A 27,979-nucleotide genomic window follows, 5' to 3' on the forward strand; every position below is an offset into this window, starting at 1 on the left:
GGATTCTCATTGTGCTCCTCTAGAGGATTACTGGTATTTGGTGGGGATATGTTATTTTGGTTTTTCATGTTATTATTTTTTCTCTGTGATTTTGACATGTGAATTTCTTTTGTAGTTTCTGACTCTTGTGTGATACTCGGGCCTTCAAGTTTAGTTCTGCTTCTTTTATTTTTGAGCTTTATGTGTCTTTGTGGTTTACTTTTTGGGTATGAAGAGTTGGTTTGTCTAAGCTTCTGGTTCTCTCTTTTGATTTTATATTGTCGAGGCCGGATTGTTTTTGTCTTCAGGAGTTCCGCAGTGGCCCAACTCCAATGTGGATCAGAAGTTTTCAGACTTTCTCCTTAGGTCTGGAATCTTCTAAGAATGCTTTTGGCCTCAGGAACTTGGGTGTTGGACTGACCTGAGACCCTGGCCGTGGCCACGCCCCACAGGGATGCAAAGGCAGATGGGGAGGGAAGAAGCCCCAAGATTTCCCAGGGAGTGGATTGAGTAGCTGGGTTGTACTGGATGCAAAGGATCAGGGAGAGTAAAGGTAGGCCTCGGAGCCCCAGGAAGAGGCTGTCAGCCCCAGAAAGAAGCTGGCGGGTGTTGCAGGACCAGGGAAGTAGAGGGAGGTGAGGGAGGGGCCAGGACCAGAAGCGGTGCTCCTGGGGCCCAAGAAAGGCATTGAGTCGGTCTGGGTGAGAAGGGTCAGGAAGCAGTATTTGTTCCCCAGGTGTCTGGGGCCCCAAGACTAGGAATGGCGCAGGGCCCAAACTGGGAGTATAGACCGGCAGGGGGGATGGAAGGGTGAATGTGGCTTAGGGAGTCCAGGCGCGGAGGGCTGCGCTATAGACTTATCCCAAGAGGTCTGAGGATAGTAGTGCAGGCTAGGATAGTTAGCCGGTGGTGCAGGCCCAGGGAAACAGAGAGAGGTGAGGGCGGGGCCAGGACCAGAAGCGCTGCTCCTGGGGCCCAAGAACGGGACTGAGTTGTCTGGGTGAGAGGGATCAGGAAGCAGTATTGGTTCCCCAAGTGTCTGGGGCCCCAAGACTAGGAATGGCGCAGGGCCCAAACTAGGAGTATAGAACGGTGGGCGGAATTACTGAAAGTTCTTTCAGATAGATTTTTTCCCCCTCTGCATTTCCTGTGCTGTGCTATTATGCTAAGCACATGCTTTGTCTTCCTTGAGTGGTCTATACTGTACCCTGGATAGCATGGGTAGTTGCCCTTCAAGGAAAATGGAACTCTCCTCAGTACAGCCCTCTCAGCCATCACTCCCATGGTAGCCAGCTTTGCTATAGTAACAACCAATCCAAACACTCTGGGACTCTCAACAAACATCAACTCTTCACCTGTATTACATGCTGGTGGCTTCAGTTGGGGATTTAGTTCAGTGGTAGAGCACTTATCTAGCAAGCATAAGGCCCTGGGTTTAGTTCTCAGCTCTTGGGGGGGAAAAAAAAGACATGTTAGTGGCTTCAGAGCATCTATTGAAGCTGTCTTCTGTGCATCTTTGCAGCCCAGGCTGAAGGAGCATCTCTGATTTTGTGTCTAGTATTCTCATGGCAGAAAGAAAAATATGGGAGTTTATGTTACATTTACATCTTATCTGTCTCACAAGTCATTGACTACAGCAAGTCATATGGTCCACTCACCTCTTTTTTCAGCCATTCATTCCAGGCTGCAGTTCTTAAAGGTGGTGTGACATAAGCCACAGGTGGTGCCTCACCAAGATCTAGCTCCTTTGAGAGAGATATGGAGGCTTTGCCTATTAGGGAAGCCCCTATCCATAATGCTGCTTCTCCTGACCACAAGAGGAACTCACTTGTAGACTAGGCTGACCTCAAACTCACAGAGATCTGCCTGCCTCTGCCTCTGCCTCTGCTTCCCAAGTGCAGGGATTAAAGGCGTGCACCACCACTCCTGGCTCCATCCTGCCTTCTAATGTTCAGATAATTCTGAATGGGTAAGTCTACACATAATAGATCTCATTTCATTTTCTTTCTTTCTTTCTTTGCATATGTATGTGGGTGTGGATACTCATGTGTCACAGCGTGCATGTGGGAGTTCTCTCTACCATGTGGGTCCTAGGGATCAAACTCAGGCCATCAGGCTCTGTGGCAAGTGCCTTAACCCACTGAGCCATCTCTTTGGCCCCTTATTTCATATTTTCATATTCTTTTTTTTTTTTTTTGGTTTTTTTTAGAGACAGGGTCTCCTTGTAGACCCATCTGGCCTGCAATTTGCTTTATAGACCAGGCTGGCCTTGAACTCACAGAGATCCGCCTGCTTCTGCCTCCCCAGTCTCTCTAGTGCTGGGATTAAAGGCATGTGCCCACCACACCTGGTTTATTTTATATTCTCTTTTTTCTTTTCTTTTTTTTTTTTTGGTCTTTTTGAGACAGGGTCTCCCTGTAGCCCCAGATGTCCTGGAACTCACTATGGAGACCAGGCTGGCCTCGAACTCACAAAGATCCGCCTGCCTCTGCCTCCCAAATGCTGGGATTAAAGGCATGCACCACCATGCCTGGCATATTTCATATTCTTAACAAGCCTAGGTAGACGCTAATCATCATTCCCAAGTAATAAGTAAGGAAGACAAAGTTGTTAGCATGGAGGATGCTGACATGTCTCCAGGTTATGTGGTTTTTGAATTGCAATGTGGATTACTGGCTTTATGGACATTAGAAATGGAGTACTGTACAGGTTCTGAATTAATAAACAGGAAGATTTGGTAATACATGCAGCTATGCTTATGAAATAATGTTAAGTGCAAAAGATGGATTTCAGAAATATATGTACTCTATGGGTACAACTATGTAAAGTTGTAGACATATTAACTTGAAAAGCAGTGAAAAATTAAAGTCTTCAAGGTAGTAGAGTTTAATTTTTTGTGTGATTGGTTTATTTTTTCTTTTTTTGAGATAGGGTTTTACTCTGTTGCCTAGGTTGGCCTCAAACTTGTGATTATCTTGCCTCTGCTGCTCAAGTTCTGTGAGGTGTGTGCCTCCATACCCAGATTAATAAATACATTTTTAAACGTTTAGTGTGTGTGTGTGCACATGCATCGGCACACATTCCAACAGTACATGTCTGGAGGTCAGAGGACAACTTGGTGGAGTTTGTTCTCTTTCCACCTTTATGTAGAATCTGGTGATTGAAATCAGGTTACTAGACTTGCCTGACTTACCTTTACCACCTGAGCCATCTTGCCAGCCCAATAAATACCTTTTGTTGTTGTTATGTTTGTTGGCATTTTGTTTTACAGTCTCCCTGTAGTCTCAGCTGTCCTAGGACTCACTATGTAGACCAGGCTGGCCTCTATCTCATAGAAATCTGCCTTCTGAGTGCTGGTATTAAAGGTGTGCACTACCACATCCAGCAATAAATTAATTTTTAAGTGATAGAATTTTAGCTCTGAGCAGTCAAGAGATTGAAAGAGATTGAGACCATAATCCCAATTCTTCATTTTCTAACTGTAACAGTTCTTATGTATCATTCTTTCTACTTCCATATTAGCACTTTAAGGACTATTTTTTATATATTCTGTGATTATATAGAAACAGTGCCACATGCTACATTATTTTATTTACCTTGACACAAGGCACATACCAATATGTAATAAGAAAATTAGAAACTCAGTTTTTATAGCTGTTATCAGTTGTTCTTGAGGGGTGTGGCAATTTCATAGTCAGAGGCCAACTCTTCTTCCTTTGTCTCTGCAGCCTTCGTTTCATCAAAATGATAACATTCGAGGAACCCGCCACCATGGGCTGGTGGAGAGGCCAGCCCGGAACCGCTTCCACCCCCTCCACCGAAGGTCTGGGGACAAGCCAGGGAGACAAATATCCTTTTTCACTGTCTGAGGGGAGTAAGTTTTGAAATTGCCAAGGATTTATCTCGCTTTAGTTCTCTGGTGGCTTCAAAAGCTTCATCTGATCTGGCAGTAAAAGTAAATGAGTTCAAACAAGAAATATCGGTACAGCCAGAACTGGAGAGACCATTGTAGGGGTTTATGAAAAATTGATAAAGTTCCGTTGAATAACATAACTGAATGTGTAATTCAGTAGAGTTAAACCTGACTTTGAGTCAAGTTAGAGAAATTTAGTCTGTCTAACAAAAACGGACAAACAAAAGCCAGGCATGGTGGCGCACGCCTTTAATCCCAGCAGTCAGGAAGGAGAGGCAGATCTCTGTGAGATCAAGGCCAGTCTGGTCTACATAGTGAGTTCCAGGCCAACCGGGGTTACACGGAGACCCTTTCTCAGAGAGAAAAAAAAAAAAAAGGACAGACAAATTGATTATTTACTTGTATTTATGTTGACCTGATATCCACCTGCTTTTGGAATGTAAAGAAACAATCTCATAAGGTTATTTGTAGTGTTTCAAACTCAATAAATGACAAGTAAAATGTAAACTTGATATTTAGGAAAATTTTTACACAGTGCTGTGTACTTGACACGTCTTTGTTGCTAAGTAGCCATAAAGCAAAGGAGCCAGTAAATTGATCTGATAGTTTTATTTAAGCAGTATTAGGGGTGGAGGGGCAGGCTGGTAGTGGCATTCTGTCGTGGGGCCAGCACAGTTTTGAGGGCTGTGGACAGACAGAACTGAGAACTGGCAGGATAGACACATTGGATGCGGGGGGGTCTTTTCTCACTTCACTCTTCTCAGACGGGCACGGGTAGAGGAAGAAGGAGCAGAGAGGTGTGGCAGGTCTCCCTTCAGAGAACTCAGAGAACTGAATTCCTGGCAGTGATGTTAGAGTTGGCTTCACAAGCCTAGAAACCAGGAAGTGGGGGAGGGCACTGGTGTTTACTGAGCACCTACCTATGCCAGGCACTGTGATGGGCAATTTAGTCTTCAGAACAAAATGAGTTGTTTACTTTTTAACCCCCATTTTCCCATGAGAAAACTGGATATCAGAGTTACTTGCCCAGGATTCCACTGCTGTGACTCACGTAGCCTTGGCTTGTCTGCTCAGTGGCAATGAGGACCATATACAAGACGGAGCCCATGAGAAGTTGTGGGGGTGCACAGAGGAAAGCCCAACTTTTCTTGTCTTCACGGGCCCTTGAGTTTTAATCTATTTGGGAGGCGAGGATAATGATCCTGGGGAATGCTGATTTCTCCCAGCTCTCTGGGCCAGACACACCACATTTGGTCCACAAAGATACTGACTTCTAGCTTTGTACAGTATGTGGCCATTGTCAGGGAAAATAAGACAAATGATTTAAAGAATTCCTTTCTGGAATATAAATAACTTTACACAGAATGCAAAATGTAGACAGGGAGTAGCACACTAGACAGTTGTTCAAATTGCTTGTAATTTTCAAGCAAAAGATTTAATGTTTCTTTTCTTGATTTAACAGCACAGAGGCTGGATATAGCTCAGTGGTAGAGTGCTTACCTAGCATTCTCACGGCTTTGGGTTCAAGAAAAAGTTTTTTGGTAGTGGTGGTGTGGTTCAGTGGTAGAGAGCCTAGCTTGTATAAGACCCTGGGTTCAATTCCCAGCATGAAAGAAAGGAAGGAGGAAAAAGGAAGGGAGGAAAGGAGGGGGAGGTGGAAGAAAGAAAGAAAGGAGAGAAAGAGAGAGGGAGAAGGAAGAGGAGGAGAGGGGTTGGAAGAGAAGGAAAAAGGAAAGGAGGATAGGATAAACTAGTTCCAGGCCAGTCTTTGTCTCAATAAAGAAATAAATAACCCTCCTCCCAAAAAACCTGAGCCCAATATAGTATATTTTAATTTTTCTAGTTTTTTTCCTTTGTTTTGTGTTGGGGATTGAACCTAGGGCCTCAGGTATGCCAGGCAAGTACTGTATCACCGAGCTGCTTCCCCAGTCCTCAATTCCCTCTTTCTCTCATTGGTGCTTTCTATATGTCATGCAATGCATTTCTCTATATGTATGTATATGTAGCTATCTCAGATACTTTTTGAAGCAAGTATAGTACCAGTATATTTGTATATGCATAACCTTATCAACCAAAGGAATAGACCAATAAGGGGGTTTGAAAAAAGAGAAAGAGGAAAATGTTCCTTTAAAGACCATTTATGGCTCTGGACTGAATAAAAAGAAGAAAGTTACATGAACACCAACATTGATCTCTCTGCTTCCTGATTTCGGAGACAATTTGAACAGAAACCTCATACTTATAAACCATCACTTCTCTGCTATGCCTATACTCTCAAACTGTGAGCCAAAATAAAACCTTCCTTCCTTTAAAAAAAAAACAAAACACCATTTATTAAATACCTGTTAGTGGTCTGGGCATGGTGGCACACTTTAATCCCACCACTCAAGAGGCAGAGTCATGTAATCTCTGTGAGTCTGAGGCCAGTCTGGTCTACATAGTGAGTTCCAGACCCACCTGGGCTACGTAGTGAGACTCTGTCATAAAACAACAACAAAGGGGGTTAGAAAGATGACTCCACAGGTAAGAGCACTGTCTGCTCTTGCAGAAGACCCAGGTTCAATTCCCAGCACCCACTTAGCGGCTAACAACAATCCTAATTCCAGTTCCAGGGAATCGGATGCCCTCTTCTGACTTCTGTGGGCACTACACGACATGGGTGCACTTACATACATACAGACATTACACTCATATACATTAAAAAATGAAAATAATAAAATATTAAAAAAACAATAAGCTAGGTGTGGTAGCACACACCTTTTATCCCAGCACTTGGGAGGTAGAGGTAGGTGAATCTCTGTGAGTTCAAGGCCATCCTGGTCTACATAGTGAGTTCCAGGACAGCTGGAGCTACAGGGAGACCCTGTCTCAAAAAAAGACAAAACAATAACAAAATCTACTAGTGACCAGTCACCATTTTGTAGACATAACAGTGATATACTATGGTCCCTGTCCTCAAGTTGAATCTAATCAGTGGGAGGGAGCTAAGCCAGAAGGTGTTCTTAGCACAGTGTAGTGTCTGAAACCGAATTGGTTGGGAATGGTGTGAGCACCCATGAGGAACAGTTAAATCAGTCCAGGGGATAGAGAAGGCATTGTGGAGGGAGATTCAGGCTTGAAGGTTAAGTAAAAAGTAAGGGGATAGTACATCCATTTATTAAACACATATTCATGGAGACCCTTGCCTGAATCAGGCAATATCTTAAGCATTGGGGACAAAGTGGTAAATGAGATATCATCCCTGCCTGCTTGAGTTTATACCTCTTTGGGAGATGACACAGGGCAGCAAAGAGGCCAGAGTGTATGTGGAGGTGGAGTGACCAGATGGTAATGTATAAAAGAGTAGCAGTTCAGAGGAACCCTGTCTCTTTTTAGGTAGTACATCCTAGGGGATAGCCTGATTCTGAATAGGCTTGTGGGAGCATCAGCAAAGCTTGTCAAGTCCCCAAAGGAAAAAGTAGTGAATACACAGAGTTGTTCTCCAGGGAGTACAAATCTGATTCACTGATCATGAGCAGTTTATCTGTGGTTTCCTCCTAAGTTCCTAATTGGTATCCTAGGCCTGGACACCTGCTGATGCAGAGAAAGTTCATTAGCCTACTAATGAACCAGAGAGACCCTTTGAGGAGTCAAGAGACTGTGAGCATCAAGTAAAAATTGAAAGTGGGTCGATTTTACATCTTAGGTGTTTTGGTTTTTTTTTTTTGTCGGGCGGTGGCGGGGGGGGGGGTTGGTCTTTTTGAGACAGGGTCTCCCTATAGCCCCAGCTGGCCTGGAACTCACTATGTAGACCAGGCTGGCCTCGAACTCAGAGATCCATCTGCTTCTGCCTCCTGAGTGCTGGGTCCTTCTTTTCTTTCTTGGCCTGTATTCTGTTGGTTGTGAAATAACTCATTTTAAACTGTTGCCTTTCATACTTGTCTTTTATCTTTCTAATGAAATTTTGTCATTTTGAATCTTTGTTGATATAAACAGAAAAATAATGTAATCCAAATTCTCTTTTTTTGATTGTTTCTTGGCTTGGGTGTTATTTTAGGATGAGCAGACTAGTTAGGTCAGGGTTCAGTCCACGGATATGGTGGACACAAATAAAATGAACATTGTTTAACAAATACTCCAGGTTCCTCCCAGAGTGGGCAGCCATGACAAGCAGGGCTCAGGCACAGGAGATTCTTTTTGAAGTGGGTGGCTGTACTATAGAGATGGCAAAGGCAGTGGGCTGTGCTGGTGGTATGTATGGCTTGCACAAGGCCAGGGCAGGACCGCAGTGATACCCTGGCCCACCACGGCCACCTGCAGGCAATGTAGAAATACCACAAAGGCTGTTTCTGGCCAGAGGAACTCAGTCTCAAGGCTTCTACCTTTTTGCAGCAGTCCATGCCTTTAGCAGCCCTTTTCCCTCCTCACTTCTCAACAGCAGCATACTTGCTGCATCCCACACACATTTTGTTGAGTTTCTGAAATAGTCCCATAAATTAACAGCAAATAAATATTTTCTGATCTGTGGGTAATGCATTAAAAAAGAGGACATACTAAAGAATAATAGAAAATGACATTTTCTAAGAGATATTTATTTTGAAAGGAAAAAAAAATGTTTAGAAAGTTTCCCATCAGAGTCAAGAGTGCTGCTGGCTTGAGTAGTCTTGTGCCTGAGGACCTGCCACAGTTTGGAACCACTCCCCTCGGCAGTCTGCCTTGCTTTGATTTATTTCATCACAACAGGGTGGAAATTTCAGAGCTGTTAAATCTGAGGAACACTATGCTCTCTGTCTGCTGTCAGAGCCTTGTGGTACATAGTAGGGCTCCAAGAAACTCTAGAGTTACAAAACTTCCTATCTTTACAGGGTTTCCAAAACCTATGTAATCACAAAATTCAGTTTTTATCTGACACTCATATCACATCAGAGGACAGATAGGAAGTGTTAAGAGTTGTTGTTATTGTTATTATTATTATTATTATTGTTATATTACATATATGAATGGTTTGCTTGCATGGTGCATGTAAGTGCACCATGTATGCGTAATGCCCACGGAGGCCAGAAGAGAGGATTTATAGACAGTGTCAGCTACTATGTGGGTGCTGAACCTGGGTCCTGTGCAAAAGCAGCCAGTGTCTTAACTGCTGAGCATCTCTTCAATCCCAGATCTTCAGTCTTAAGGGAAACTTAAAACTGATTTCAGAATCTCACATGTACCCTGCTTACCTTTCACATGTGAGGAAACAGGAAAGTGCAGACTTAGAAAGCTCTCACATCTGCACCTCTTTTAGGTTTTTACTTGAGGGCCAATGAGAAGGCTCAGTAGGTAAAGGTGCTTTCATGTAAGCCTACTGTCCTGAGTGCAGAACTCATGTAAAGGTGACAGAGGGAACTGAGTCCATAAAGTTGTTGTCTGACCTCTGTACATGACCTGCAGCCTGTATGCCTCCCCACACTCACATCATACATATACACACTAATAATAAAATTGACCTGAAGATATATTCTGTAGGGGCATAGTTAGACTGAGCATGGTGATTCACACCTGCAATTCTAGCACTCAGGAGGCCGAGGCAGAAGGATGGCTGCAGTTCAAGACCAACTTGGGCTTTGTAGTGATTTCAAAGCCAGCAGGGGCTACATCAAGGCCAGACTGGTCTTAAATGAGACCCTATCTCATTTTTAAAATTTTATATGTCTGAGTGTTTGCCTACTTGTATAGATGGTTGTTAGCTGCCATGTGGGTTAAAAGAATCAAACCTGGATCCCCTGGAAGAACAGCAAATGCTCTTAACTGCTGAGCCATCTCTCCTGCCCTGTGAGACCCGATCTTAAGGAGAGAGGGGAGGAAAAAAAGAAAGAAACCAAGGGACAAGAGCAAGTAGAGTAACAGTAAAGATATAACTTAGAAAACAGAAAGGAGGGGCTGGATAGCTTAGCGGTTAAGAGCACTGATTGCTCTTAACCTGGGTTCAATTCCCAATACTCATATGATGGCTGAGAACCGTCCTTAACTCTAGTTCCAGGGGAGTCTGACGTCCTCTTCTTACCTCTGCAGCATTGCATGACATGGGTGCATTCATATACATATAAGGAATATACTCATACACTTAAAATAAAAATAATAAAGAAAATATTTAAAGAAAATAGGAACTAAATAGTAACCAGTTTTATCTAATAAATAAGGCCCTGGAATTTGTCTTGATGAATGGGTTCTATTACAGACTCCAAGTCCACTTAACTAGCCAGCTACAGGGAAGGTCACAGGCCTGCCTACAACTCTGGCAGAACATTGAGTAGGAGAGAAAATGACCAGCTTCCCAGCCACCTCTAGAAGGTCATCCTGGAGTCCTCCTCAAGCTGTCCTTACCACATGAAGACAGAAACCAAGAGAACACAAGTCAGACAACACCAAGGGAAAAAAAGACAGGATGGAACTTCTTTTGAGCTTCTGTGGCTCAGAAACCTCACCCACACTTGGTAAATGACCAACAGATATCTTCTCTTATCAGCAGAAAGAAGAGCTTCTCCCCCTCTTCCAAGGAAGAGTGAGTGAGAACTGCTCCCTCACCCTCCTGAGTTAAGATCAAGAGGTCCCTTATCAGTGGATTGAACTCAAGTTCATCCTTTCTGACTGTAGAGACTCAGGGAGAGAGAGGACTCTGAGATGACTGAGCAACTTGAGTGTAGGTGGATGGCCCCTCATTAAACACAGTAGACTATAAGAAGTACAGATGATGGGCAGAGAATGAGGCATGTTCTGTTGGATTTTAAGTGCCTGGGTACTTTGGGAGGAAAAATTACATAGGTAGTTGGAAATATGGACTTGGGATCCTCAAGAGCTGTCAGTAGCTGGAGGCATGGATTTTCAAGGTGCTCAACTGGAACTTGGTAAGGATGGGACTGCATGGAAAGCTGAGAAGCCAGGCTTCTGTGTCTGAGGTTTACTGGCCAGTCTCTGAAAGTGTTCCAGCCTTCCCTGCTTCCATTCTACCTGATACCAAGGGATTCTGGGTCCCCTGTGGATGTGAGCTGACACTGGGCAGCCAGAGGACCCGGGGAACGTTTGAATGGAAGGCAGAGCAGGAGGAGCTAGAGGAGTACACAGAGGGATGGCAGCGTGAGGAGGCGCTTTCAAACTTCAATTTCTATTTCCATCCATTGCAACCACCTCTTCCTTGTTTACTCCATTTTTTGTCCCTCCTTTTCAGATTTAACTAGCCAAGTTTAGCTGCCTAAGAAGGTAATGGAGAAGGAGCCATGTGGCATGCAAAAAACATTTCTTCTCCTTTATGCCTCTGTTTTGTTCATGTTCTGACAACCAGCAGGGACCCCAGCATTTCTGCCCAGTTAAACAATAAACCCAAGGTAAAAAATAAAGGCTTTTTTTTTTTTGTCTTTAGACTGATCTTTAGTACATCCCAATATTAAGACATTAATTAAGGCCATTTGAATGCAGTTTTCTGAGATCATCAGAAGTACAAACCTCTTCTAGGTTTTCCTTCTGTTGAGCTGAACAGTGTGCTTGTAGCCTAGTGTTTCTTTTGTTGCCTGTAGTTTTGGGTTTTTTTTTTTTTTGTGGTTTTTTTTACTTTTTTGACTTTTTGAGACAGGGTTTCCATGTAGCCCCAGCTGGCCTGGAACTCACTAAGTAGACCAGGCTGGACTCAAACTCACAGAGATCCACCTGTCTCTGCCTCCCAAAAACACCTGGCTAAGTTTTTGGGTTTTTCACACTCCACCAAATTAGATGAGACTGAATTAAAAAAGAAAACTCTGAGTCATATCTTCTAGATTTTTAACCTTAGCCTAGTTGTCTTAGTCTGTTTCTTCATTTCTGTGACAAAACACTCTGACCAATACCAACTGGGGAAGGAAGAGGTTTATTCAGCTTATATCTCCCAGGTTACAGTTCATCAGGGAGCCCAAGGTAGGAACTCAGGGCAGGAACCTGGAAGCAGGAGCTGGAGCACAGGCCATGGAGGAACGCTGCTTACTGGCTTGCTCCCCTGGCCCCTGCTCAGCCTGCTTTCTTATACAACACAGGCCCACCTGCCCAGGGGTGGCACCACCCACAGTGGGCTGAGCGCTCCCCCCCATCACTCAGCAATCAAGAAGGTGCCCCATGGACATGGCCACAGGCCAGCCCAAAGAAGGCAGTTCCCCAATTGAGGCTTCCTCAACCCAGGTGTGTCAAGTTGACACTAAAGCTATCCAGCACACTAGTCATACAAAGAATGGCAAGAATTTACTACATTTTCATGTTGTTAATGCCTACAAACTCACTATTCCTCAACATTGAAATAACAAATATTTTATCATTGTGTTACCATTATAATACTGCATTCTAACTTGAATGGTCAGTACTGCTTAATTGGATGTAATGATTTTAAGGATGGCAGTGTACTGAGAAACATGCTAGACATCATGACATTGAGCTTTTCTGAGCAGAGATTCATCACATTCTTCAGAAGAGAGAAAGGCATAAGCTATAAGACTTGGTGCCTCCTCCCTGCTGGCCTTACCAGCAATCGTTGAAATGCTCATATCTCACAGGGCCTTCCTACTCCTTCATCACCTCTGCCTTTCTGTTCCTACAAGAATCTACCCTGTACTTCACATACACCAAGCCTGATCAAGTTGATGATGTGTATCTCTGTTTCATTGTGTTGGCTCAGGTCAGATTAAGAAATAAGATAATGAGACATGACAAAGAAAGCAAGAACCTAGAAGACAAACCTTGCAAGCATCATGCTTTTCTTAGCAATGGAAATGTTTTTCAGGGGATTGTTAAGATCCCATTAGGGCCCACATTTCCCTAACTCCATATTCTGTATTCACTTGAGATGCCTAGCCAGGGCCTCTAGCACAGGTCCCCTCTGTATCAAAACTCCCATTTCCTCCTGAGCCAAAGCAGGTGATACTGTTTCCTAGCTCCATTCTTCTGCGAATACTCCAGGTACATATTTTCTGGGGCCCATGGTGCCAGTTCACTGTTTTCTAGGAAGCAGTGTGACTTGGTACAATCTAGAGTATTGGAGTCAGTGTGTGGTAGGTTTGACCCCTCCAGCCTGCCATGCCAGCTGTGGGATCTTAGATCTCTCAACTCTTCTAAGGACTGAGCCTCTGTCTCTTCAGCTATAAAATGCGAATCATATCATCTGCATCCCAGGATTATTAGGGTCATAAAAGAGTGTGAATTTGGCACAGGCCTGTCACAGTAGGTGCTTATTATCTCCATTTTCATGTTTCTGGCCTCTTAGTATATACTTTGCATCTTCTTTATGTATTATTTCTCAAATAAAAATTGGGTGCAAGGATTTGGGGCGGGGGGAGCTGGAAAGATGGTTTAGCGATTAAGAGCACTTACTGCCCTTTCAGAAGACCTGAGTTCAGTTCCCAGCATCCACGTGGCAGCTGACATCCAGCTAACATCTCTCCTTAACTCCAGTTCCAGGGGATCTAGGATTCTCTTCTGGTCTCCCTGGGTACCAGGCATGTATGTGGTGTACTTACATGCAGGCAAAATATTCATACACATAAAATAAAAATAAAATATTTTTTAGAAAGAAAGATTTGAGATCAAAATATTATGGGTAGCTGGGTGTGGTGACACACTCCTTTAATCCCAGCACTCCTGAGGCAGAGGCAGGTGGATCTCTGTAAAATCGAGGCCAGCCTGGTTTACATAGTTCCAGGGCAGTTTGGGCTGCAGGGAGACCCCATCTCAAAAAAAAATTATCAGTGATGGCTAAATGTATATTAATCCAGTCATTGATATAGAAGATAAAAATAGTTTAGGCTAAGATAGGGCTCAGTGGTTAAGGGCACTTACTGCTCTTACAGAGGACCCGAGTTTAGATCCTAGTATCTACATCACGAAACTTAAAACTACTTAAAATTCTAGCTCCAGGGAATCCAACTCACTTTGCTTACATGTGGTGCACATAAACTTACATAGGCACATACAGATGAATACTAACTAAATCTTTAAAGAGTGTGGGATTGGCGAGGAGGAGAGCCAGGCCTGTAAGGCCTGTAAGGAAGCTGTGTCCACCTAGGAAGAAAGGAGAGGGACCTAGCATTAGCAAAGGCAGAGGCAGGAGAGTACAGCTGCGATGGTGGAGCCCAGACTGGAGTAGAGATGAGAGCTCTCAGGGGCCTCGTAGCCTCATTGTGAAGGGCTACAATTATCAAGCCATAAAGTCTGATTTGCCTTTCAGCATGAAGATCATCAAATGTGCGTGCGTGCGTGTGTGTGTGTTTAAATTTTTTAAAAAATTGAGACAAGGTCTCACTATGTAGCTCTGGCTGGCCTGGAACTTACTATGTAGACCAGGCTGGCCTGGAATTCACAGAGATCCATCTGCCTCTGCCTCTCACTCCCAGAGTGCTGGCTGAATTCAAAGGCATATGCCACCATACATGACCTTTTTTTTTTTTCAAAGCAAGAGAATGATATGATTTGAAATGACTTAAGATAATCCTCTGAATGTAATTCACTAAACCAACACTAACAGCTCTGCTGTACGGTGTGTGGAGTACATATCCCATTTGTCTTTCCACATATATGGAATGTCTTCAGTCATGCTAGACTCAACAAGTAACACAGAACTTAGAAAGCAGAACCTTTGACAACGCCAGGAATTTTCATTTGCTACAAATTAATTTTTTGATTATAAGTAACTGGACCTCACCTTAATTTAGAGAGTGGAATTTTTTAGACAGTTGTGGTAGCACATACTTATAATCTCAGCATTGTGGAGGCCGAAGCAGAATTGCTGAGTTCCAGGCCAGCCTGGTCTATATAGTGAGTTCAGGTCAGTTGGGGCTACAGGGAGACCCTGTCTCAAAAAGACAAAAAAAAACAACAAAGCACATGATGTTGGGAGGGAGACATGATAGGGGACAGGGGAGGAATTGAAGGGGAGGGAATGGGCAGTGGATTTGATCAAAATGTAATTTTCAAATAAAAAAGTATTTTTTAAACTTCAAAAGAAGGCGTGGTAGAGCATGCCTTTAATCCAAGGGAATCTCTGTGAGTTCGAGGCCAGCCTGGTCTACATAGTGAGTTCCAGGCCAGCTGGGGCTACAGGGAGACCCTGTCTCAAAAAGACAAAAAGAAAAAAAAACTCAAAAGGAAAAAGAAGGTATTTTCTCCCTATTATTGGGGATTGAACACAGGGTTGCACATGTTAGGTAAGTGCTCTACCACTGAGCTATATCTCTAGTACTTTATATTTTGTTTTGAGAAGGTCTCACTAAGTTGCCCATTCTGTCCTCAAACTTTTCATCTTCCTGCCTCAGCTTTCTGAGGAGAAAGGAAATTTACTGGCTTATGTCAGGGTTGGAAACCTAAGGGCTATAGCCAGGGAGCCATATGATAGTGTTACTTCTGTAGTGTTGACTGTTCTCCAAAAGCAGCCACCCAGACTCAAATACCTAAATTGGGATCACTCCTCACCTCAAAAGTACCCTCCTTGGTCCTGTTTGTGTTTGAGCCCATTCCTGAACCAGTCACTCTTTCCAGGGGGGAATAAGACATACTGATAAGAGAGCACATGGAAGAGGAGCTATCAGCTGTAGAGATCAAGAACCAAAGACTCAGGGGTACCCTCTCCAATTTCAGTTCCTTATTCTGTTGCAACTTTCCATTAATTTTATTTTCCTTTATTAAAAATTCTACTTTGATGGAAATACTTTTGCAGCCAGTTATTCTTCACAGCCCCTGGATGAGAGTTGGCCAAGGTAAGCAAACTGTGTTGAAAGATATTTTAAAAGATATAAGCATATATTTTTTTAGATGATTTCACTTTGCTTTATCCACGTTGAATGCTGTTTTAGACTTACTGTGTTTAGTGTTGTTTAACATTTCAGACAGGGCCTCACATAGCCTAGGCTGGCTTCAAACTCACTATGTAGCCTAGAATGGCCTTGAACTCCTGATCCTCCTGCCTCCAGTTTTCTAGTGCTAGGATTACAGGCATGTGCCACATGCCCAGCTAGATATTTTTACCATAAAAATAGAACTTTGTTTTATCTTAGGACACTTAAGTCTTAAGCCTGGGTGTGTTGGTACATGCCTTTAATCCCAATAAGCAAGAGGGTGAGAAAGGAGAATCACAAGTTTGAGCAAACTCCAGGCAGCCTAGGCTACAAAGTGAGACCCTGTCTCCAAAAGCAACAATAACATAAAAAACTTGTCTTTCCATGTACAATCCTGAACTTACTTGAAAATATACAATATAAATTATTTAAGCAAATCTAGATTCAAATAGAAACATATTAGGCTAACATTTACCAACAGATTGATGGGAGATAAATTTTTATACACCTGGAATAAGACCTCCTGCCCCTTAGAGAGGGGGTCATCATAGCTTTGACTAGTTTCAGCCAACATCCAAAGTGCTTGTTTGCCATTTGTTATTACCATATATGCCCCAGATAGCCAGTGCTGTTCTATGGATTTTCAATAGTTACCCTGGAAATCAGCTCCTATACCCTCAGAGATCATTCAGTCTGGCCTCCTTTCTGCAGTAATGAGCAAAGAGAGTGAGGCTTGGGCATTCCAGGTAACTTCCAGCTGTGCAGCTAGGTTAGTAGAAGAGCCAGCTTTCAAGCCCAGGTCTGAAGTTCTCCTTCACTCCTGTGATTAAACTTATTTCTCTTTTATGTTGTTCTGGTTTTTAAAGGCAGCAGCCTCCTTGGAAAGAAGAAAAGCATCCTGGATTCAGGCTCACATCTGCACTTAACAGGTACATGGGCTATTTCCTAATAGAAGTAGATTCTAAAGGAGACCAATTTGATTGTCCCGATAGTCTTTACATATTATCTTGCTGCAAAGTTTGTTTATGTCAGTTGTGTTTGTAAGAAGTGGTAAAGAAAAAAAATTACTGAATTGTAGGGATTATAACAGTACAGTAGAAGAACAAGAGATCTGGAGGGGACCGCCATGGTTCGACTCTTAGTGTGTGAACCTGAGCAGAGTAACTTCTATCTGCTTTAGTTTGAGCATGGAGGCAGTTGTACCCATCATAGGATGGCTGTGAGGATTAAATAAAATACTACATGGTAACAGTGTTCAGTAAATATCAATTATCTTCATGATCACTTTGGACCGTACTTTAGGAATAACCTAGGACGTTTTTTAATCTTAGCACTGCAAGAATGAATGCCAGTTTTCTATTTTAAGGAGATAAATGACTTGCTCAAAGCCCCTTACATAATATTTAAAGGGACTAAGATTTTTAAAAAATGCTTGAATTGGCCACGGTGGCTCTCTATAATCCCAACACTCCAGAGGCTGAGAGGCAAGAAGACTGCAAGTTCAAGAGCAGCATGGGCCATATAGCTGGACCTTGTTAAAAGCAAAAACAAAAACAAAAAAACTTTCAGTGGTGCAAAAATTTTAAACATACACAGGAGAAAGTTGTCAGAGACCCCCTGTGCCCACTAAAGTGTGATGTAGTCTTGATTGGAACCTGCCAGCCTCATTTCTTCTCTACACTCCACTTCATATATTATTCCCATGACCATCTAAAGCGTCTCACCTGTAAATATCTAACAGTATAAGCCAATGAGAAGCTTGAAAAAATTATAGCCACGTTTCAGACAACAAAATTAATAGTAATTTCCTCTGCATGGTCCAATACCCAGTCTGTATCCCATTGTCTCTGCATTCAACGGTGTTCTCTTGAGTGTCTCTGACTCTGAAGGCGCTGAGCTCCCACAGCTCAGGCTGTATCTGCTGCATCCTAAGGGTTTTTCCCTTGTTGCCTCTTCCCTCTTTTGAAGCCATGTGGCTTAATAGTCACAGTTGCCTGGGGCAGACCACAAAGAACCATTTTAGGCTAACTTAAAGTTGCTCATGTGTCCCCCTTTATGTCAGACAGTTTGACCTTGGATGAAATAAATAAAAAAGTGTCTTTTGAAGCTGAGGCTGTCCTTACACTAAGAGCCATCTGGGAGAATTTGAGAAATTTGCTATTGATCAGTGGTTCCCAAACTTCTTGTCTTAGGACCATTTTACACTCTTAAAAAACACTGAAGCCCTCAAAGAGCACTTCTCCATGTGAGTATACCTATTGATATTTATCTACTGATACTAGAAACCAGACTGAGAGATTTGAAATGTACTCATTAATGCATTTAAGCATAGCAAATAATAAACTTATTACATGCTAACATAAACATTTTTAAAAGAAACACAGCATTTCCTAAAACAACAACAACAAAAACTACTGAGAATAGTTGTATTGTGGTACCTTTTACCAAGCTCTTGAAGGCCGCCAGAGTCTGCCTGTGCTTCCAGGCTCTGGTGGCATGGCACATGGACACAGCTGCTGGAAAAAAAAAACCCACTGTGCCACCAGTAAGAGTGAAGAAGCAATGGACGTGGTAGTATTATTTTGAAATAATCTTGATCCTCCATTCTCCCCCAAAAGGGCTTAAAGGCTACTGCTCTAGGTGGTCCTTCACATAGGGCAGAAGTTCTCAGACAGAGAGAAAAACTAGTGTGGCCAAAGATTAGACTAGCCACGGCCCATCTTCTGAGTTGCAAAGAGGAAAAGGAAGGTCTTAGAGGAAAGCTGTGCATCTGAGTCCTGCCTTGCTGAAATAGGTCACCATGCCATTAGCTTCAAAGCATTAAGGCTGTTCAAATACAAATTAAGCTCTGTGGACATGTGGTAGTCCTCAGGTACCCTTATTGATGTAAAGGACTTCAGGTAGGTCCTGACCCTGCATTTTATGGATTGTAAGTCGATTATTTTCGCCTTCTTTCCTGTTGGTAATATTCAGCAAAGAAACTGCATTTCACTAAGGAAAAATGGATTTTCAGCCAGACTTTCTCCTCCCCTCCTTAGGACCAATTCTGATTCTGCTCTTCACACGAGTGCTCTGAGCACCAAGCCCCAGGACCCCTATGGAGGAGGGGGCCAGTCAGCCTGGCCTGCCCCATACATGGGTAAGACACACAGGCCCCTGCTTTCTCATTCTGCCCTGTAGGAACTGAGAGAGAAAAGCTTATGTGGTGCTTGTCCTTACCCCGTTTGCTGGTCTTCAGAGAAAGCCACAGGCAGGGAAGGTGTGTGTGGTCGTGATAGAGTTAGATATACCCCTTCCATGGCACCTTGCTGGCATCTCTTAGCCTTTGAACTTCTCTTCCCTGAGGTACCAGCCCTTTTCTAGGCACTCATCATCTTTTACATGGACTTTTCCAATAACATGCTTGCTGGTCTTTATTCCCAACTTTACATCACTCCAGTCTAATTTATGTTGGGTTCTCAAGAGTCTTTTGTTACTGATAAGGTCAGGTAGAGCGACTGGCTTCCCTTTGTAGGTCTGTGGACCTTGTATTGCTGAACTCCAGGATGAGGCAGACTCTCCCAGGGGACAGCAGCACTGGCACAGGTGGTCCCCATGGGAGGAGTACTCAAGACTAGGCGGTAGGGGAGAGCCAAGGAGGTCTTTCTCTGTGGTAAGGCATGTCCCGGAGAACAAGGTGAGGGAGAGGGTGCAGAGCTGTAACCAAACATTGCCTGTTTCTTGCTGCTCAGAACACCATTCTTCCTCCCTTGGGCCAGAGAGAGTCTGAGAAAAAAGAACCAGGAAAGGGTAGACACATACCACCTCATGCCCTCTGCTCTTCATGCTCTCCTACTGAACACCTCAGTACCACCCTCTCCTTCCAGACCTTCATTTGGAGCGACATGGACCCTGGCATACATCTGTCTTCTGTTCCCAGCCTCAGTCCCCACATCAGCTGTGTGAACCACCTGGATTCTACTGCTGTTTAATCCCATTCTCATATCTCCCTCTCCTACCTGGCCTTAGCTGTGTTCATACTTCTGTGGAGCCTTCCAGCCCCTTCCTCCCCCTGCTGATTCAGAGCTACCCATGTTCTCTCATGTCCCAAAACTCCTACATGTAGGTGTTGTGACCACCTGCAAGCTCAACTACTTCTTTGTGTAGACACTTCTCTACCTCTGCTTAGGGTAGATTTCTCAGAAGCAATATCTTAAAGACCTTGTCCTAACCAAGACCTGACACAGTGCCTGGTACAGAGGAGCCCTCACTGCTGGAGAAGTGTGAAGAAATCCGACAGTGGTTCATGGTACTGAGCACTCCAAAAGTCAGTCTACTCTGTGTCCCTACATCTAACCTGCACCTGAAGTGAGGATGCTTCATTCAGATGCTTTCTATACCTGTCTTTCTGGACTTTCTAATCTAGAAAGAACACAGGCTTCCATATATAGATTGACTATGAGTACAAGGATTATCCAAGACATTAGATTTTCTGGTTTTCTTTACATTTTTAGCCTATTTAAAGCCTAAAATGTCTGTGTTCCTTCTGAGGAAAACCATTCATGTACTTCCTTCCTTGCAGATAGTGTGGATGGGGTTTGATACAGTTGATGCTGTATTTGATGCTGTATTTGTTTCTTTGGTGCCGTTCATTTGCTAAAATTACTATTTGCTTGTAAAATGTGAAAGCTTTTAGAATTGGTTAGGGACATCTGACATATTTCCACACATGGGAATAAGAGAATAAAGTTGGCTGGGAAATTGGAATTGGATATGGGTCACTGAACAGTGTGTAGAGAGGTGGGGTATGTGGGATACATATAAAATATATGTATATCCTTAAAACAGAGACCGTAACCAGTTAGAGGTGCCTATGAGCCCAGCAAGGTATTTATCATCCTGAGTAGGAGCCACCCAGCCTGATAGGTTTTTTTTGTTTTGTTTTTTTTTTTTGCCCTGGAACCTTTGTGTTTCTGCCTCTGCATTGTCCTCTGTGTCATTATGCTTTTCTAGAAGGGGCCAAAGGCCTCTAGAGGACAAGGGAACCTAAGGCAGTTTAAGGAGTTTTAAAGGTTATCTACAAAGAGAAAAGTAAATAAAGAATTGAAATATTTATTCTAAGGGTAATGTAGCCTCTAAGGGAAGAGGTAAGAGCTATCAGCAGGTGCAAGAATGAATCAGAAAAGTGAACCAATTCAAATGTTGATTCATGTGGGCAGAACAATAAGGAAAGAGAGGGAGAGGAAGAGAGGAAATCCTGGACAGGGCTCCAGGTTGCCTTGGGAATCTTGGTGGTCTCCTTTAAAATCAGCAGTTAGAAACTATAGGGCCACAATACCTCCCAACCATGAAAGGTGGGTCAGCCTCCAGCATGAATGTCTGCCCTGTGTGCCTGCTCCTGTAGTCGCCTTGCGAGTATCACAGAACTCAGAAACACATCCAAATATGGATGTGTTTACATGGGAAACCCAGTGTGTTTAAAATATTATTCAAGTCTCCAAGGATGGGAATTATTTCTGGAGAATTATATTTGTTGGTAAGAGCTATTTTAAATGGTTTTATGTATTTTCCCCCTGTAGTTCATTAAAGTTTTTCCTTTTCTTTCCTTTTGGATTTTAAAAATACCAACTAGCTTCACAAAAAAGGTATTTCTTTTTATAGAACCCACCAAATAAAGTAAAAAAATTTTAAATGATGGGAAAATATAATCAAGGTCCATAACTAGGTTCTGTGGTAAAAAGAATAATAGCTGCTCTTTCCTGGGAATCTTTCTTGTGTACAGTGATGGAAGCCCTTCATTGTTGTCATTGTTGTTAGGAGCAGATGATGAGGGAGTACCTGCTTGTAGCTTAGCTACTAGAGTCATCAAGTATATGATCTATTCTCCAGCTCAGTTTTATGTCCCCGGGAAGTAAAGCCATTAGCCTGATACATGTTCAGTAATTTTTATAATGGTTATCAAGTTACATGGCAATTAGACATAAATGATATGCAGTTGTAAATGACAGAAATAAACTTTTATACCACCAAACAGAGGTTTTATAATTTCTCTTTTCTTATTTAATTACCCATTTCCCTGGCAGCATGTGCAGTTTAATTACTGTTTCACACACATGTGTGGATGGATAGACACAATGGCTCTCTGTGACACTTGCTCTGTCCCACAGTCTTGCTTTGTCCCTAAACTGTCTAATAGCAGCATGAGGAGGAGGGGGTTAGAGTGGCCTTGCTCTTCAGGGAATAGCCTAGGGACTAACAGAAAAGAGTGCGGACTATGTCTCTGAGTATTACAGTCCTCCAAGCTTCTCCTCTAAGGCACATTTTATACCTCAGTGATCTTTCAACCAGCACTAAACTCTGATTTGCAGAATTAAGGAGAAGATTTAAAATGCAAATAACCATGAAAGATATAAGCCTGAGTCGGGCATGGTAGCTAAGCCTTTTGTCCTAGCACCCAGGAGGCAGAGGCAGGTAGATCTCTGTGAATTCAAGGCCAGCCTGGTCTACATAGTGAGTTCCAGGCCAGCTGGGGCTACAGGGAGACCCTGTCTCAAAAAGACAAAAAAAAAAAAAATGTGTGTGTGTGTGTGCCTGTTAATGTATTTGTTTGCCTGACACAAGCATCTCAGGTCTGAAGAGTGTCATCAGGAGCTGGGGAGATGGCTCAGTGGGTAATAAAGTTCCTGCTATGCAAGTGTAAGGACCTGAGTTTCGATCCCAAGAACCCATGAAAAAGACAGATGTGGCAGCATGCAGCTGTAATCCTAGAACTGCTGTGGTAAGAGAGGAGGCTGGGACAAGAGACTCCCCCAAAGCTCACTGGCCAGGTCTGGTGTATAGAGTGGCACGCAGCAAGAGACTGTCTCAAACAAGGTAGTTGAGGACTGACACCCAAGGTTGTCCTCTGACTTCCACATGCACACTGTTACATGCTCCATATAATATGCATGTTTCTCATCCCCACACTGGAACCAGGCTCTACTCGAGCTCTCCCTGAAGCATGTCTGAAGTATGCCTCATGTTTTCTGTCCCCACTACCAAATACCTACTTTGTGCTTCTTGCCCAGTCTATTGTGTTTGTTTTCTACTTGATTCCTGGCCTTGAGACTATCTCAGAACATATCAAATTCTGCCACAAGAACAGTCTTTAAGTAGAGAAATTCTAGAGACTTCCTTAGGATGCACTGTGGTTAAGGGATCCACCCTCATGTCTCTACTTCACATCAAGACTGTACAAGGGGTTATTTAGGCTTTCCAGGCATAAGAGCACATAAAAGCAACATCATTTCAGATGTACTTAGTTAGGTCAGCCCCCTGAGGCCCCTGTGAGGGTTTCTGGAACAGAGGTGTGGTCATTGCTGTCTTGTCCCCTATGGGACTGATGTGAATTAATTTCCTCTGTTTCAAGATATACAGTCATAACTTGCTTTTTATTTTTAATCCTTTAGTTCTAATTGCGCCCTTTGGTATTTTTTATCTAGTATTAGAAATCCAAACTTGGCTATTTTGATTGTATGCTAGTTTAGAACAACCATCAGCTTAGAACAGATTTGATTATATGCTAGTTTAGAACAACCATCAGCTTAGAACAGATTTGATTATATGCTGGTTTAGAACAAATATTGGTTATTGCTGCCACTGTCTCTGGTCATCTAAGTGGAACACCTGAGAGTGATATTTAATTTATCCTAGTTCCTTGTCTCTCACCCCCACACTGGAACCAGGCTCTACTTGAGCTCTCCCTGAAGCATGTCTGAAGTATGCCTCATGTTTTCTGTCCTCACTACCAAATACCTACTTTGTGCTTCTTGCCCAGTCTATTGTGTTTGTTTTCTACTTGATTCCTGGCCTTGAGACTATCTCAGAACATATCAAATTCTGCCACAAGAACAGTCTTTAAAACTTAGTGCTGGGGCTGGAGAGATGGCTCAGCGGTTAAGAGCACTGACTGCTCATGCAGAGGACCTGGGTTCGATTCTCAGAACCCACATGGCGGCTATGAACAGTCCTTAACTCCAGTTCCAGGGGAATCCAATGCCCTCTTCTGACCTCTATAGCATTGCACAACACGGGTGAACTTATATACATGCAGGCAATATACTCATACACATAAAATAAAAATACTAAATAAAAAATATTTTTAAAAAAAGCTTAGTGCTAACCCAAACCTCTGTTTGCCACCTCATCTGAAATACTGGCAGACTCCTTCTATCCAGTACATCTCCCATCTTGTGCAGCCAGACTGCATCATTCCCTGCCCCTGCTGTGTATGGCTTCCTCTTTTCCTCTTCTCTTTATCCTTTTCCCACTCCTCCCCCTTCTCTTTTCACTGAACAGTCCCTTAGCCTTCTACTTGTCTGAATTCCTCCGGGCACTGTAAATTGATTAGGCACATGGACTTTCTGAAGACATACTGGCCAGAGTTCTAGTCCCACAGCTAGCTATTGATCATGGGCATGGTAATAGCATGTGCCTCATACAGTTGCTCTGAGGATTACATGAGATCATTATGTGAGGTGCCCCGCACACAGAAAGCTGTTATTATTGTCTTCCTCCATGTTCTTTGCTGCCTGATTTAGGCTTGAAGTCTGCCTCCTGCTCTAGTCTGAGGGAGAGGCGGGCACTAGATATCACACAGGGAATCTGCTTGCCTCTAAGATTCACATGATGGCCCTAGTTAACTCTTCATATTGTAGGGAGTAGTCAGCCTTAGTAATTAAACCTAGACTGTCTTGATCATGAAGAGATGCTTCAATATACCACAGCAGACCATTGCATAAAGATTAATTTTTTTCATTTTTAATAGGATAATCATATTTTAATAATCAGAATGGTCAAGTTCCTTGCCTTTTCTCAAAAAGTCAAATTTTGAATTAGAAGCATCTTTCCCCTTTTTAAAAAAAACTTTAAAGATTGTTTTTATTTTACATGTATAAATGTTTTGCCTGCATGTATATAAGTGCACCCATGCATACAGTGACTGCAGAGGCCAGAAGAGGGTGATGGATCCCCTGGAACTGGAGTCACGAATGGTTTTTAGCTACCATGTGGTTCCTGGGAACTGAACCTGGGTCCTCTACAAGAGCAGCCATCTCTCCAGCCCCCTTTCCTCTCTTGATAGTCCTAACTATAGAGTACCCTTGTTTCTCTGAACCTCATTTTCTAATGCTTTGCTTTTCATACGACTTGAGAGGTGCTAACTCCCTGATTAAATAAGCAGCAGCTTAGTCCAAGTCTCTAAAACTTGGCCAATTTACTTTTCTTCTCTGTTTTTTACTCTGATTCTTTTCTTTGTTTCTTTCTCTTTCATTTTCTTTTTTGTGGTGCTGGGGTCAAATCCATGGCCTTGGCATGCTAGGCAAGCACTCTTACCACTGAGTGACATGTAAATCACATACTTTCTGGGCCAACATCTTTGGAAAATTGGGCCCAGAGTAAGTTTTCTGTCAGATGTGGTGGAGCATGCCTTTAACCCCAGCACTCTGGAGGCAGAGGCAGGAGACTGTGAGTTCAAGGCCAGCCTGGTTTATTTAGCAAGCTCCAGGACAGCCAGTAAGATCCTGTCTCTAAAAAACAAAAAGTAAAAATAAAGTTTTCAACTACTAACTTAGATTCTAGTTTGGGGCCTGGGAGAAACTGTCTTTTGTGAGTATGCTTAAGTAATGACCTGTATTCTCATTGTCAATTTGTCAATCCTGCCCCTAGGCTCTACTCATAGTTAAAGAATTTGCTCCCACTTCATGGCTTCCTATCGACACTGAGTCACCTGTCCCCAATCCCACTAATGCATAGTACAGGAATCTAGCAAATTTGTTGAATGTTAGATGTTTCATTACAATTTTATAGGCTAACTAATTTATGGTTTCATTAAAATTTTATAGGCTAATTTATGGTTTAACCCCATCCGGAAAGTTATCTAAACCCTAAGTTTAAAGGCGTAGACTTAAAATTTTGTTTTGACTCTGTGCTGAAAATTCATTTGGGTCAGTTGATCACTCAAGGAGATTGCTAGGTAAGCTATTACATTTGAGGCACAGTTTTTCAGCTTAGAGGCATAGGAAGTGCTCTACTTCATCATCTGCCGTGACTTTATGGGTTCTTCATTGAACTAGAATTTGTTCCAAGTCAGTTTTTTAAAACTTTGTGAATAGCTACCATATATACTTTTGAAATTGGCTTAGACTCTAGGTACATAATATTTAAATAACTTGATTGTATAAGAAATATATATAAGTGTGTCCATCATGGAACTTCCACCCATGGTAAGTATTAGAACAGTGACATGGATTCTGAGTTACCTGTCCTCCACCAAAATAGAGCATTTGGAAGCATTACAAACTTTTCTGCTTCGTGATTTGAAGAAAGGTTCCTAGACTTTGTCAACCAGTGAGTGTTCTTCTCTTGGGACAGAGTAAGAAAATTTAAGACTGAGATACTTTTAAAGGAAGAGTACATAAGCACCAACCTTAGACTCCAAAAGCTGCATCTGTTAGTATGACTACTAAAGCACCTTAGATGTGTCAGAACTGCTATAGCATTTTCAAAGATTGTATTTCAAATCATTAGGTTACTAATTGAGTAAATGAAAGCACTGCATAAAAGCATGTGTTTCTCTTTCCTCCCAGGTTTCTGTGATGATGAAAGTGATGGCCACGGAGAAGGTATGGACACGTGTTGGGGTGGGATGCTGACTCTTATATGTATAATCTTTCACAGCTTGACCTAATCATACTTAAATTTTCAAGACTTCCCAAAAGACTGACAGCTGTTGATTGGATTACTTACCTAAGATGCTCTAGAAAACTTAGCTAGACATGATCAGAGCCATGAGAAAGAAAATATGTGACTAGATTATAAAGGTTCCTTGTTATCCAAATCTCTACTATAAAATATCACAAGGTTGTGCAGGGAAGCAAAAGTTGTAACCACCTGAAAATATGAATGCATCAATCACTTAAACAGTTAATTGTCCTTCTCTCTTAACCCTGTCTTTGCCCATTTAGAAAGTCACTGTGAGTGATTTAAATAAAGTAAGGAAAATGCAAGTTTGGGCTTGAGATGTAGCTCAGATGGTAAAGTGCTTATCTAACATGCATGAAGCTCGGGATTCAGCCCCTAGCACCAAATAAACCAGACATGTTGGCACATACTTTTAATTCTAGCACTTAAGACATGAAGGCAGGAAGATCATAAGTTCAAGGCCAGCCTTGGCTACGTTGAGAGTTTGAAAAGAAAATGCAAATTTATTATAAGATAGCTGCAGTGTAATTTTCATTACTGAGCAGCTAAATTAGGTTTATGTGCCACAGAAATCAGGCTCATGAGGATTATGATAAATGAGGATCACTTGTACGAGAGATACAGCTCTCCATCTCCCAGCTCTCTCCCTCTCTCTCTCTCCTGCAAACTCTGTTCTGAGAAAACCATTTTAGGTGTTGAATAAAATCATGAAAAGTTGAAACATCATTAAACATCTAATACATCAGAGCAAAAATGAAGAAATTACTTCAAGGTTTTCCCCAGTGAATTCTTTGTATACAAAAAGAAACTAAAAACAGTGAACTCAAAGAAAACAATCCTAAGTCACTGTCCTGTAACCAATCTCTTTTGGGCCTTAAGTCATAAAGCTGCCTGGCTTAGCCCTGGAAACATTGCTAGCATCCACAGTACCTTTCAGAGCACTTTCAATTTTTTTTTTTTTTTTTGAAACATCCTAGTTGCTCCAGGCATTTGCCAGCTCTTGCTGGTGTTAGTTCATTTAGACTTAAACTGATCATTAGTTTCAACATAGCACTTTGCTCTTGCTTCCTTGTATACTGCTCCTTTCTAAAGTTTGTCTTGTATCTTGATTGTAAATGTTCACTTGAAAGTTTGTTGGCAAGACTAAAGCCTTTTTTTTTTTTATTTTGAGATGGAGTCTCCCTGTAGCCCTAGCTGTCCTGGAACTCACTAGGTAGACCACGCTGGCCTTGAACTCACAGAGATCCACCTGCCTCTGCCTCCCAAATGCTGTGCCACCATGCCCAGCCACACTTTCAATTCTTGTTCTCCCATTCCATTGAACTATAAAGGCTCTCCAGAGCTTATTGTTCTTGTCCCCTAGCTGTGGAGAGTTGCTATGGGTCTGCATGTGTCTTAGTTTGTTCTCTATTGCTGTGACAAAACACTCTGACCAGTACCAACTTGGGGAAGAAAGGGTTTATTTGTCTTACAACTCCCAGGTCGCAGTTCATCAGGGAGCCCAAGGTAGGAACTCAGGGCAGGAACCTGGAGGCAGGAGCTGGAGCACAGGCCATGGAGGAAC

The 27,979-nt window shown here is 42.6% G+C and overlaps 1 protein-coding gene across 4 annotated transcripts in view; it reads left to right on the top strand.

Moving 5' to 3' along the window:
• Crtc3 (CREB regulated transcription coactivator 3) overlaps nt 1-27,979 on the top strand; it is a 156,337-nt gene that overhangs the window by 106,549 nt on the left and 21,809 nt on the right. For 3 of the 4 annotated variants that reach the window (XM_029555933.1, XM_017803099.2, XM_008852771.3), the window contains 5 exons: nt 3,708-3,827; nt 15,557-15,618; nt 16,563-16,625; nt 18,735-18,835; nt 26,301-26,336. In XM_029555933.1, coding sequence (XP_029411793.1) covers nt 3,708-3,827; nt 15,557-15,618; nt 16,563-16,625; nt 18,735-18,835; nt 26,301-26,336 — 382 coding nt within the window. The remainder of the gene's footprint in view (nt 1-3,707; nt 3,828-15,556; nt 15,619-16,562; nt 16,626-18,734; nt 18,836-26,300; nt 26,337-27,979) is intronic. The other variant, XM_017803101.2, reaches the window with a different exon arrangement.

Source organism: Nannospalax galili, unplaced genomic scaffold, assembly GCF_000622305.1.
Source record: "Nannospalax galili isolate Female #2095 unplaced genomic scaffold, S.galili_v1.0 scaffold185, whole genome shotgun sequence".
NCBI lineage: Eukaryota > Metazoa > Chordata > Mammalia > Rodentia > Spalacidae > Nannospalax > Nannospalax galili.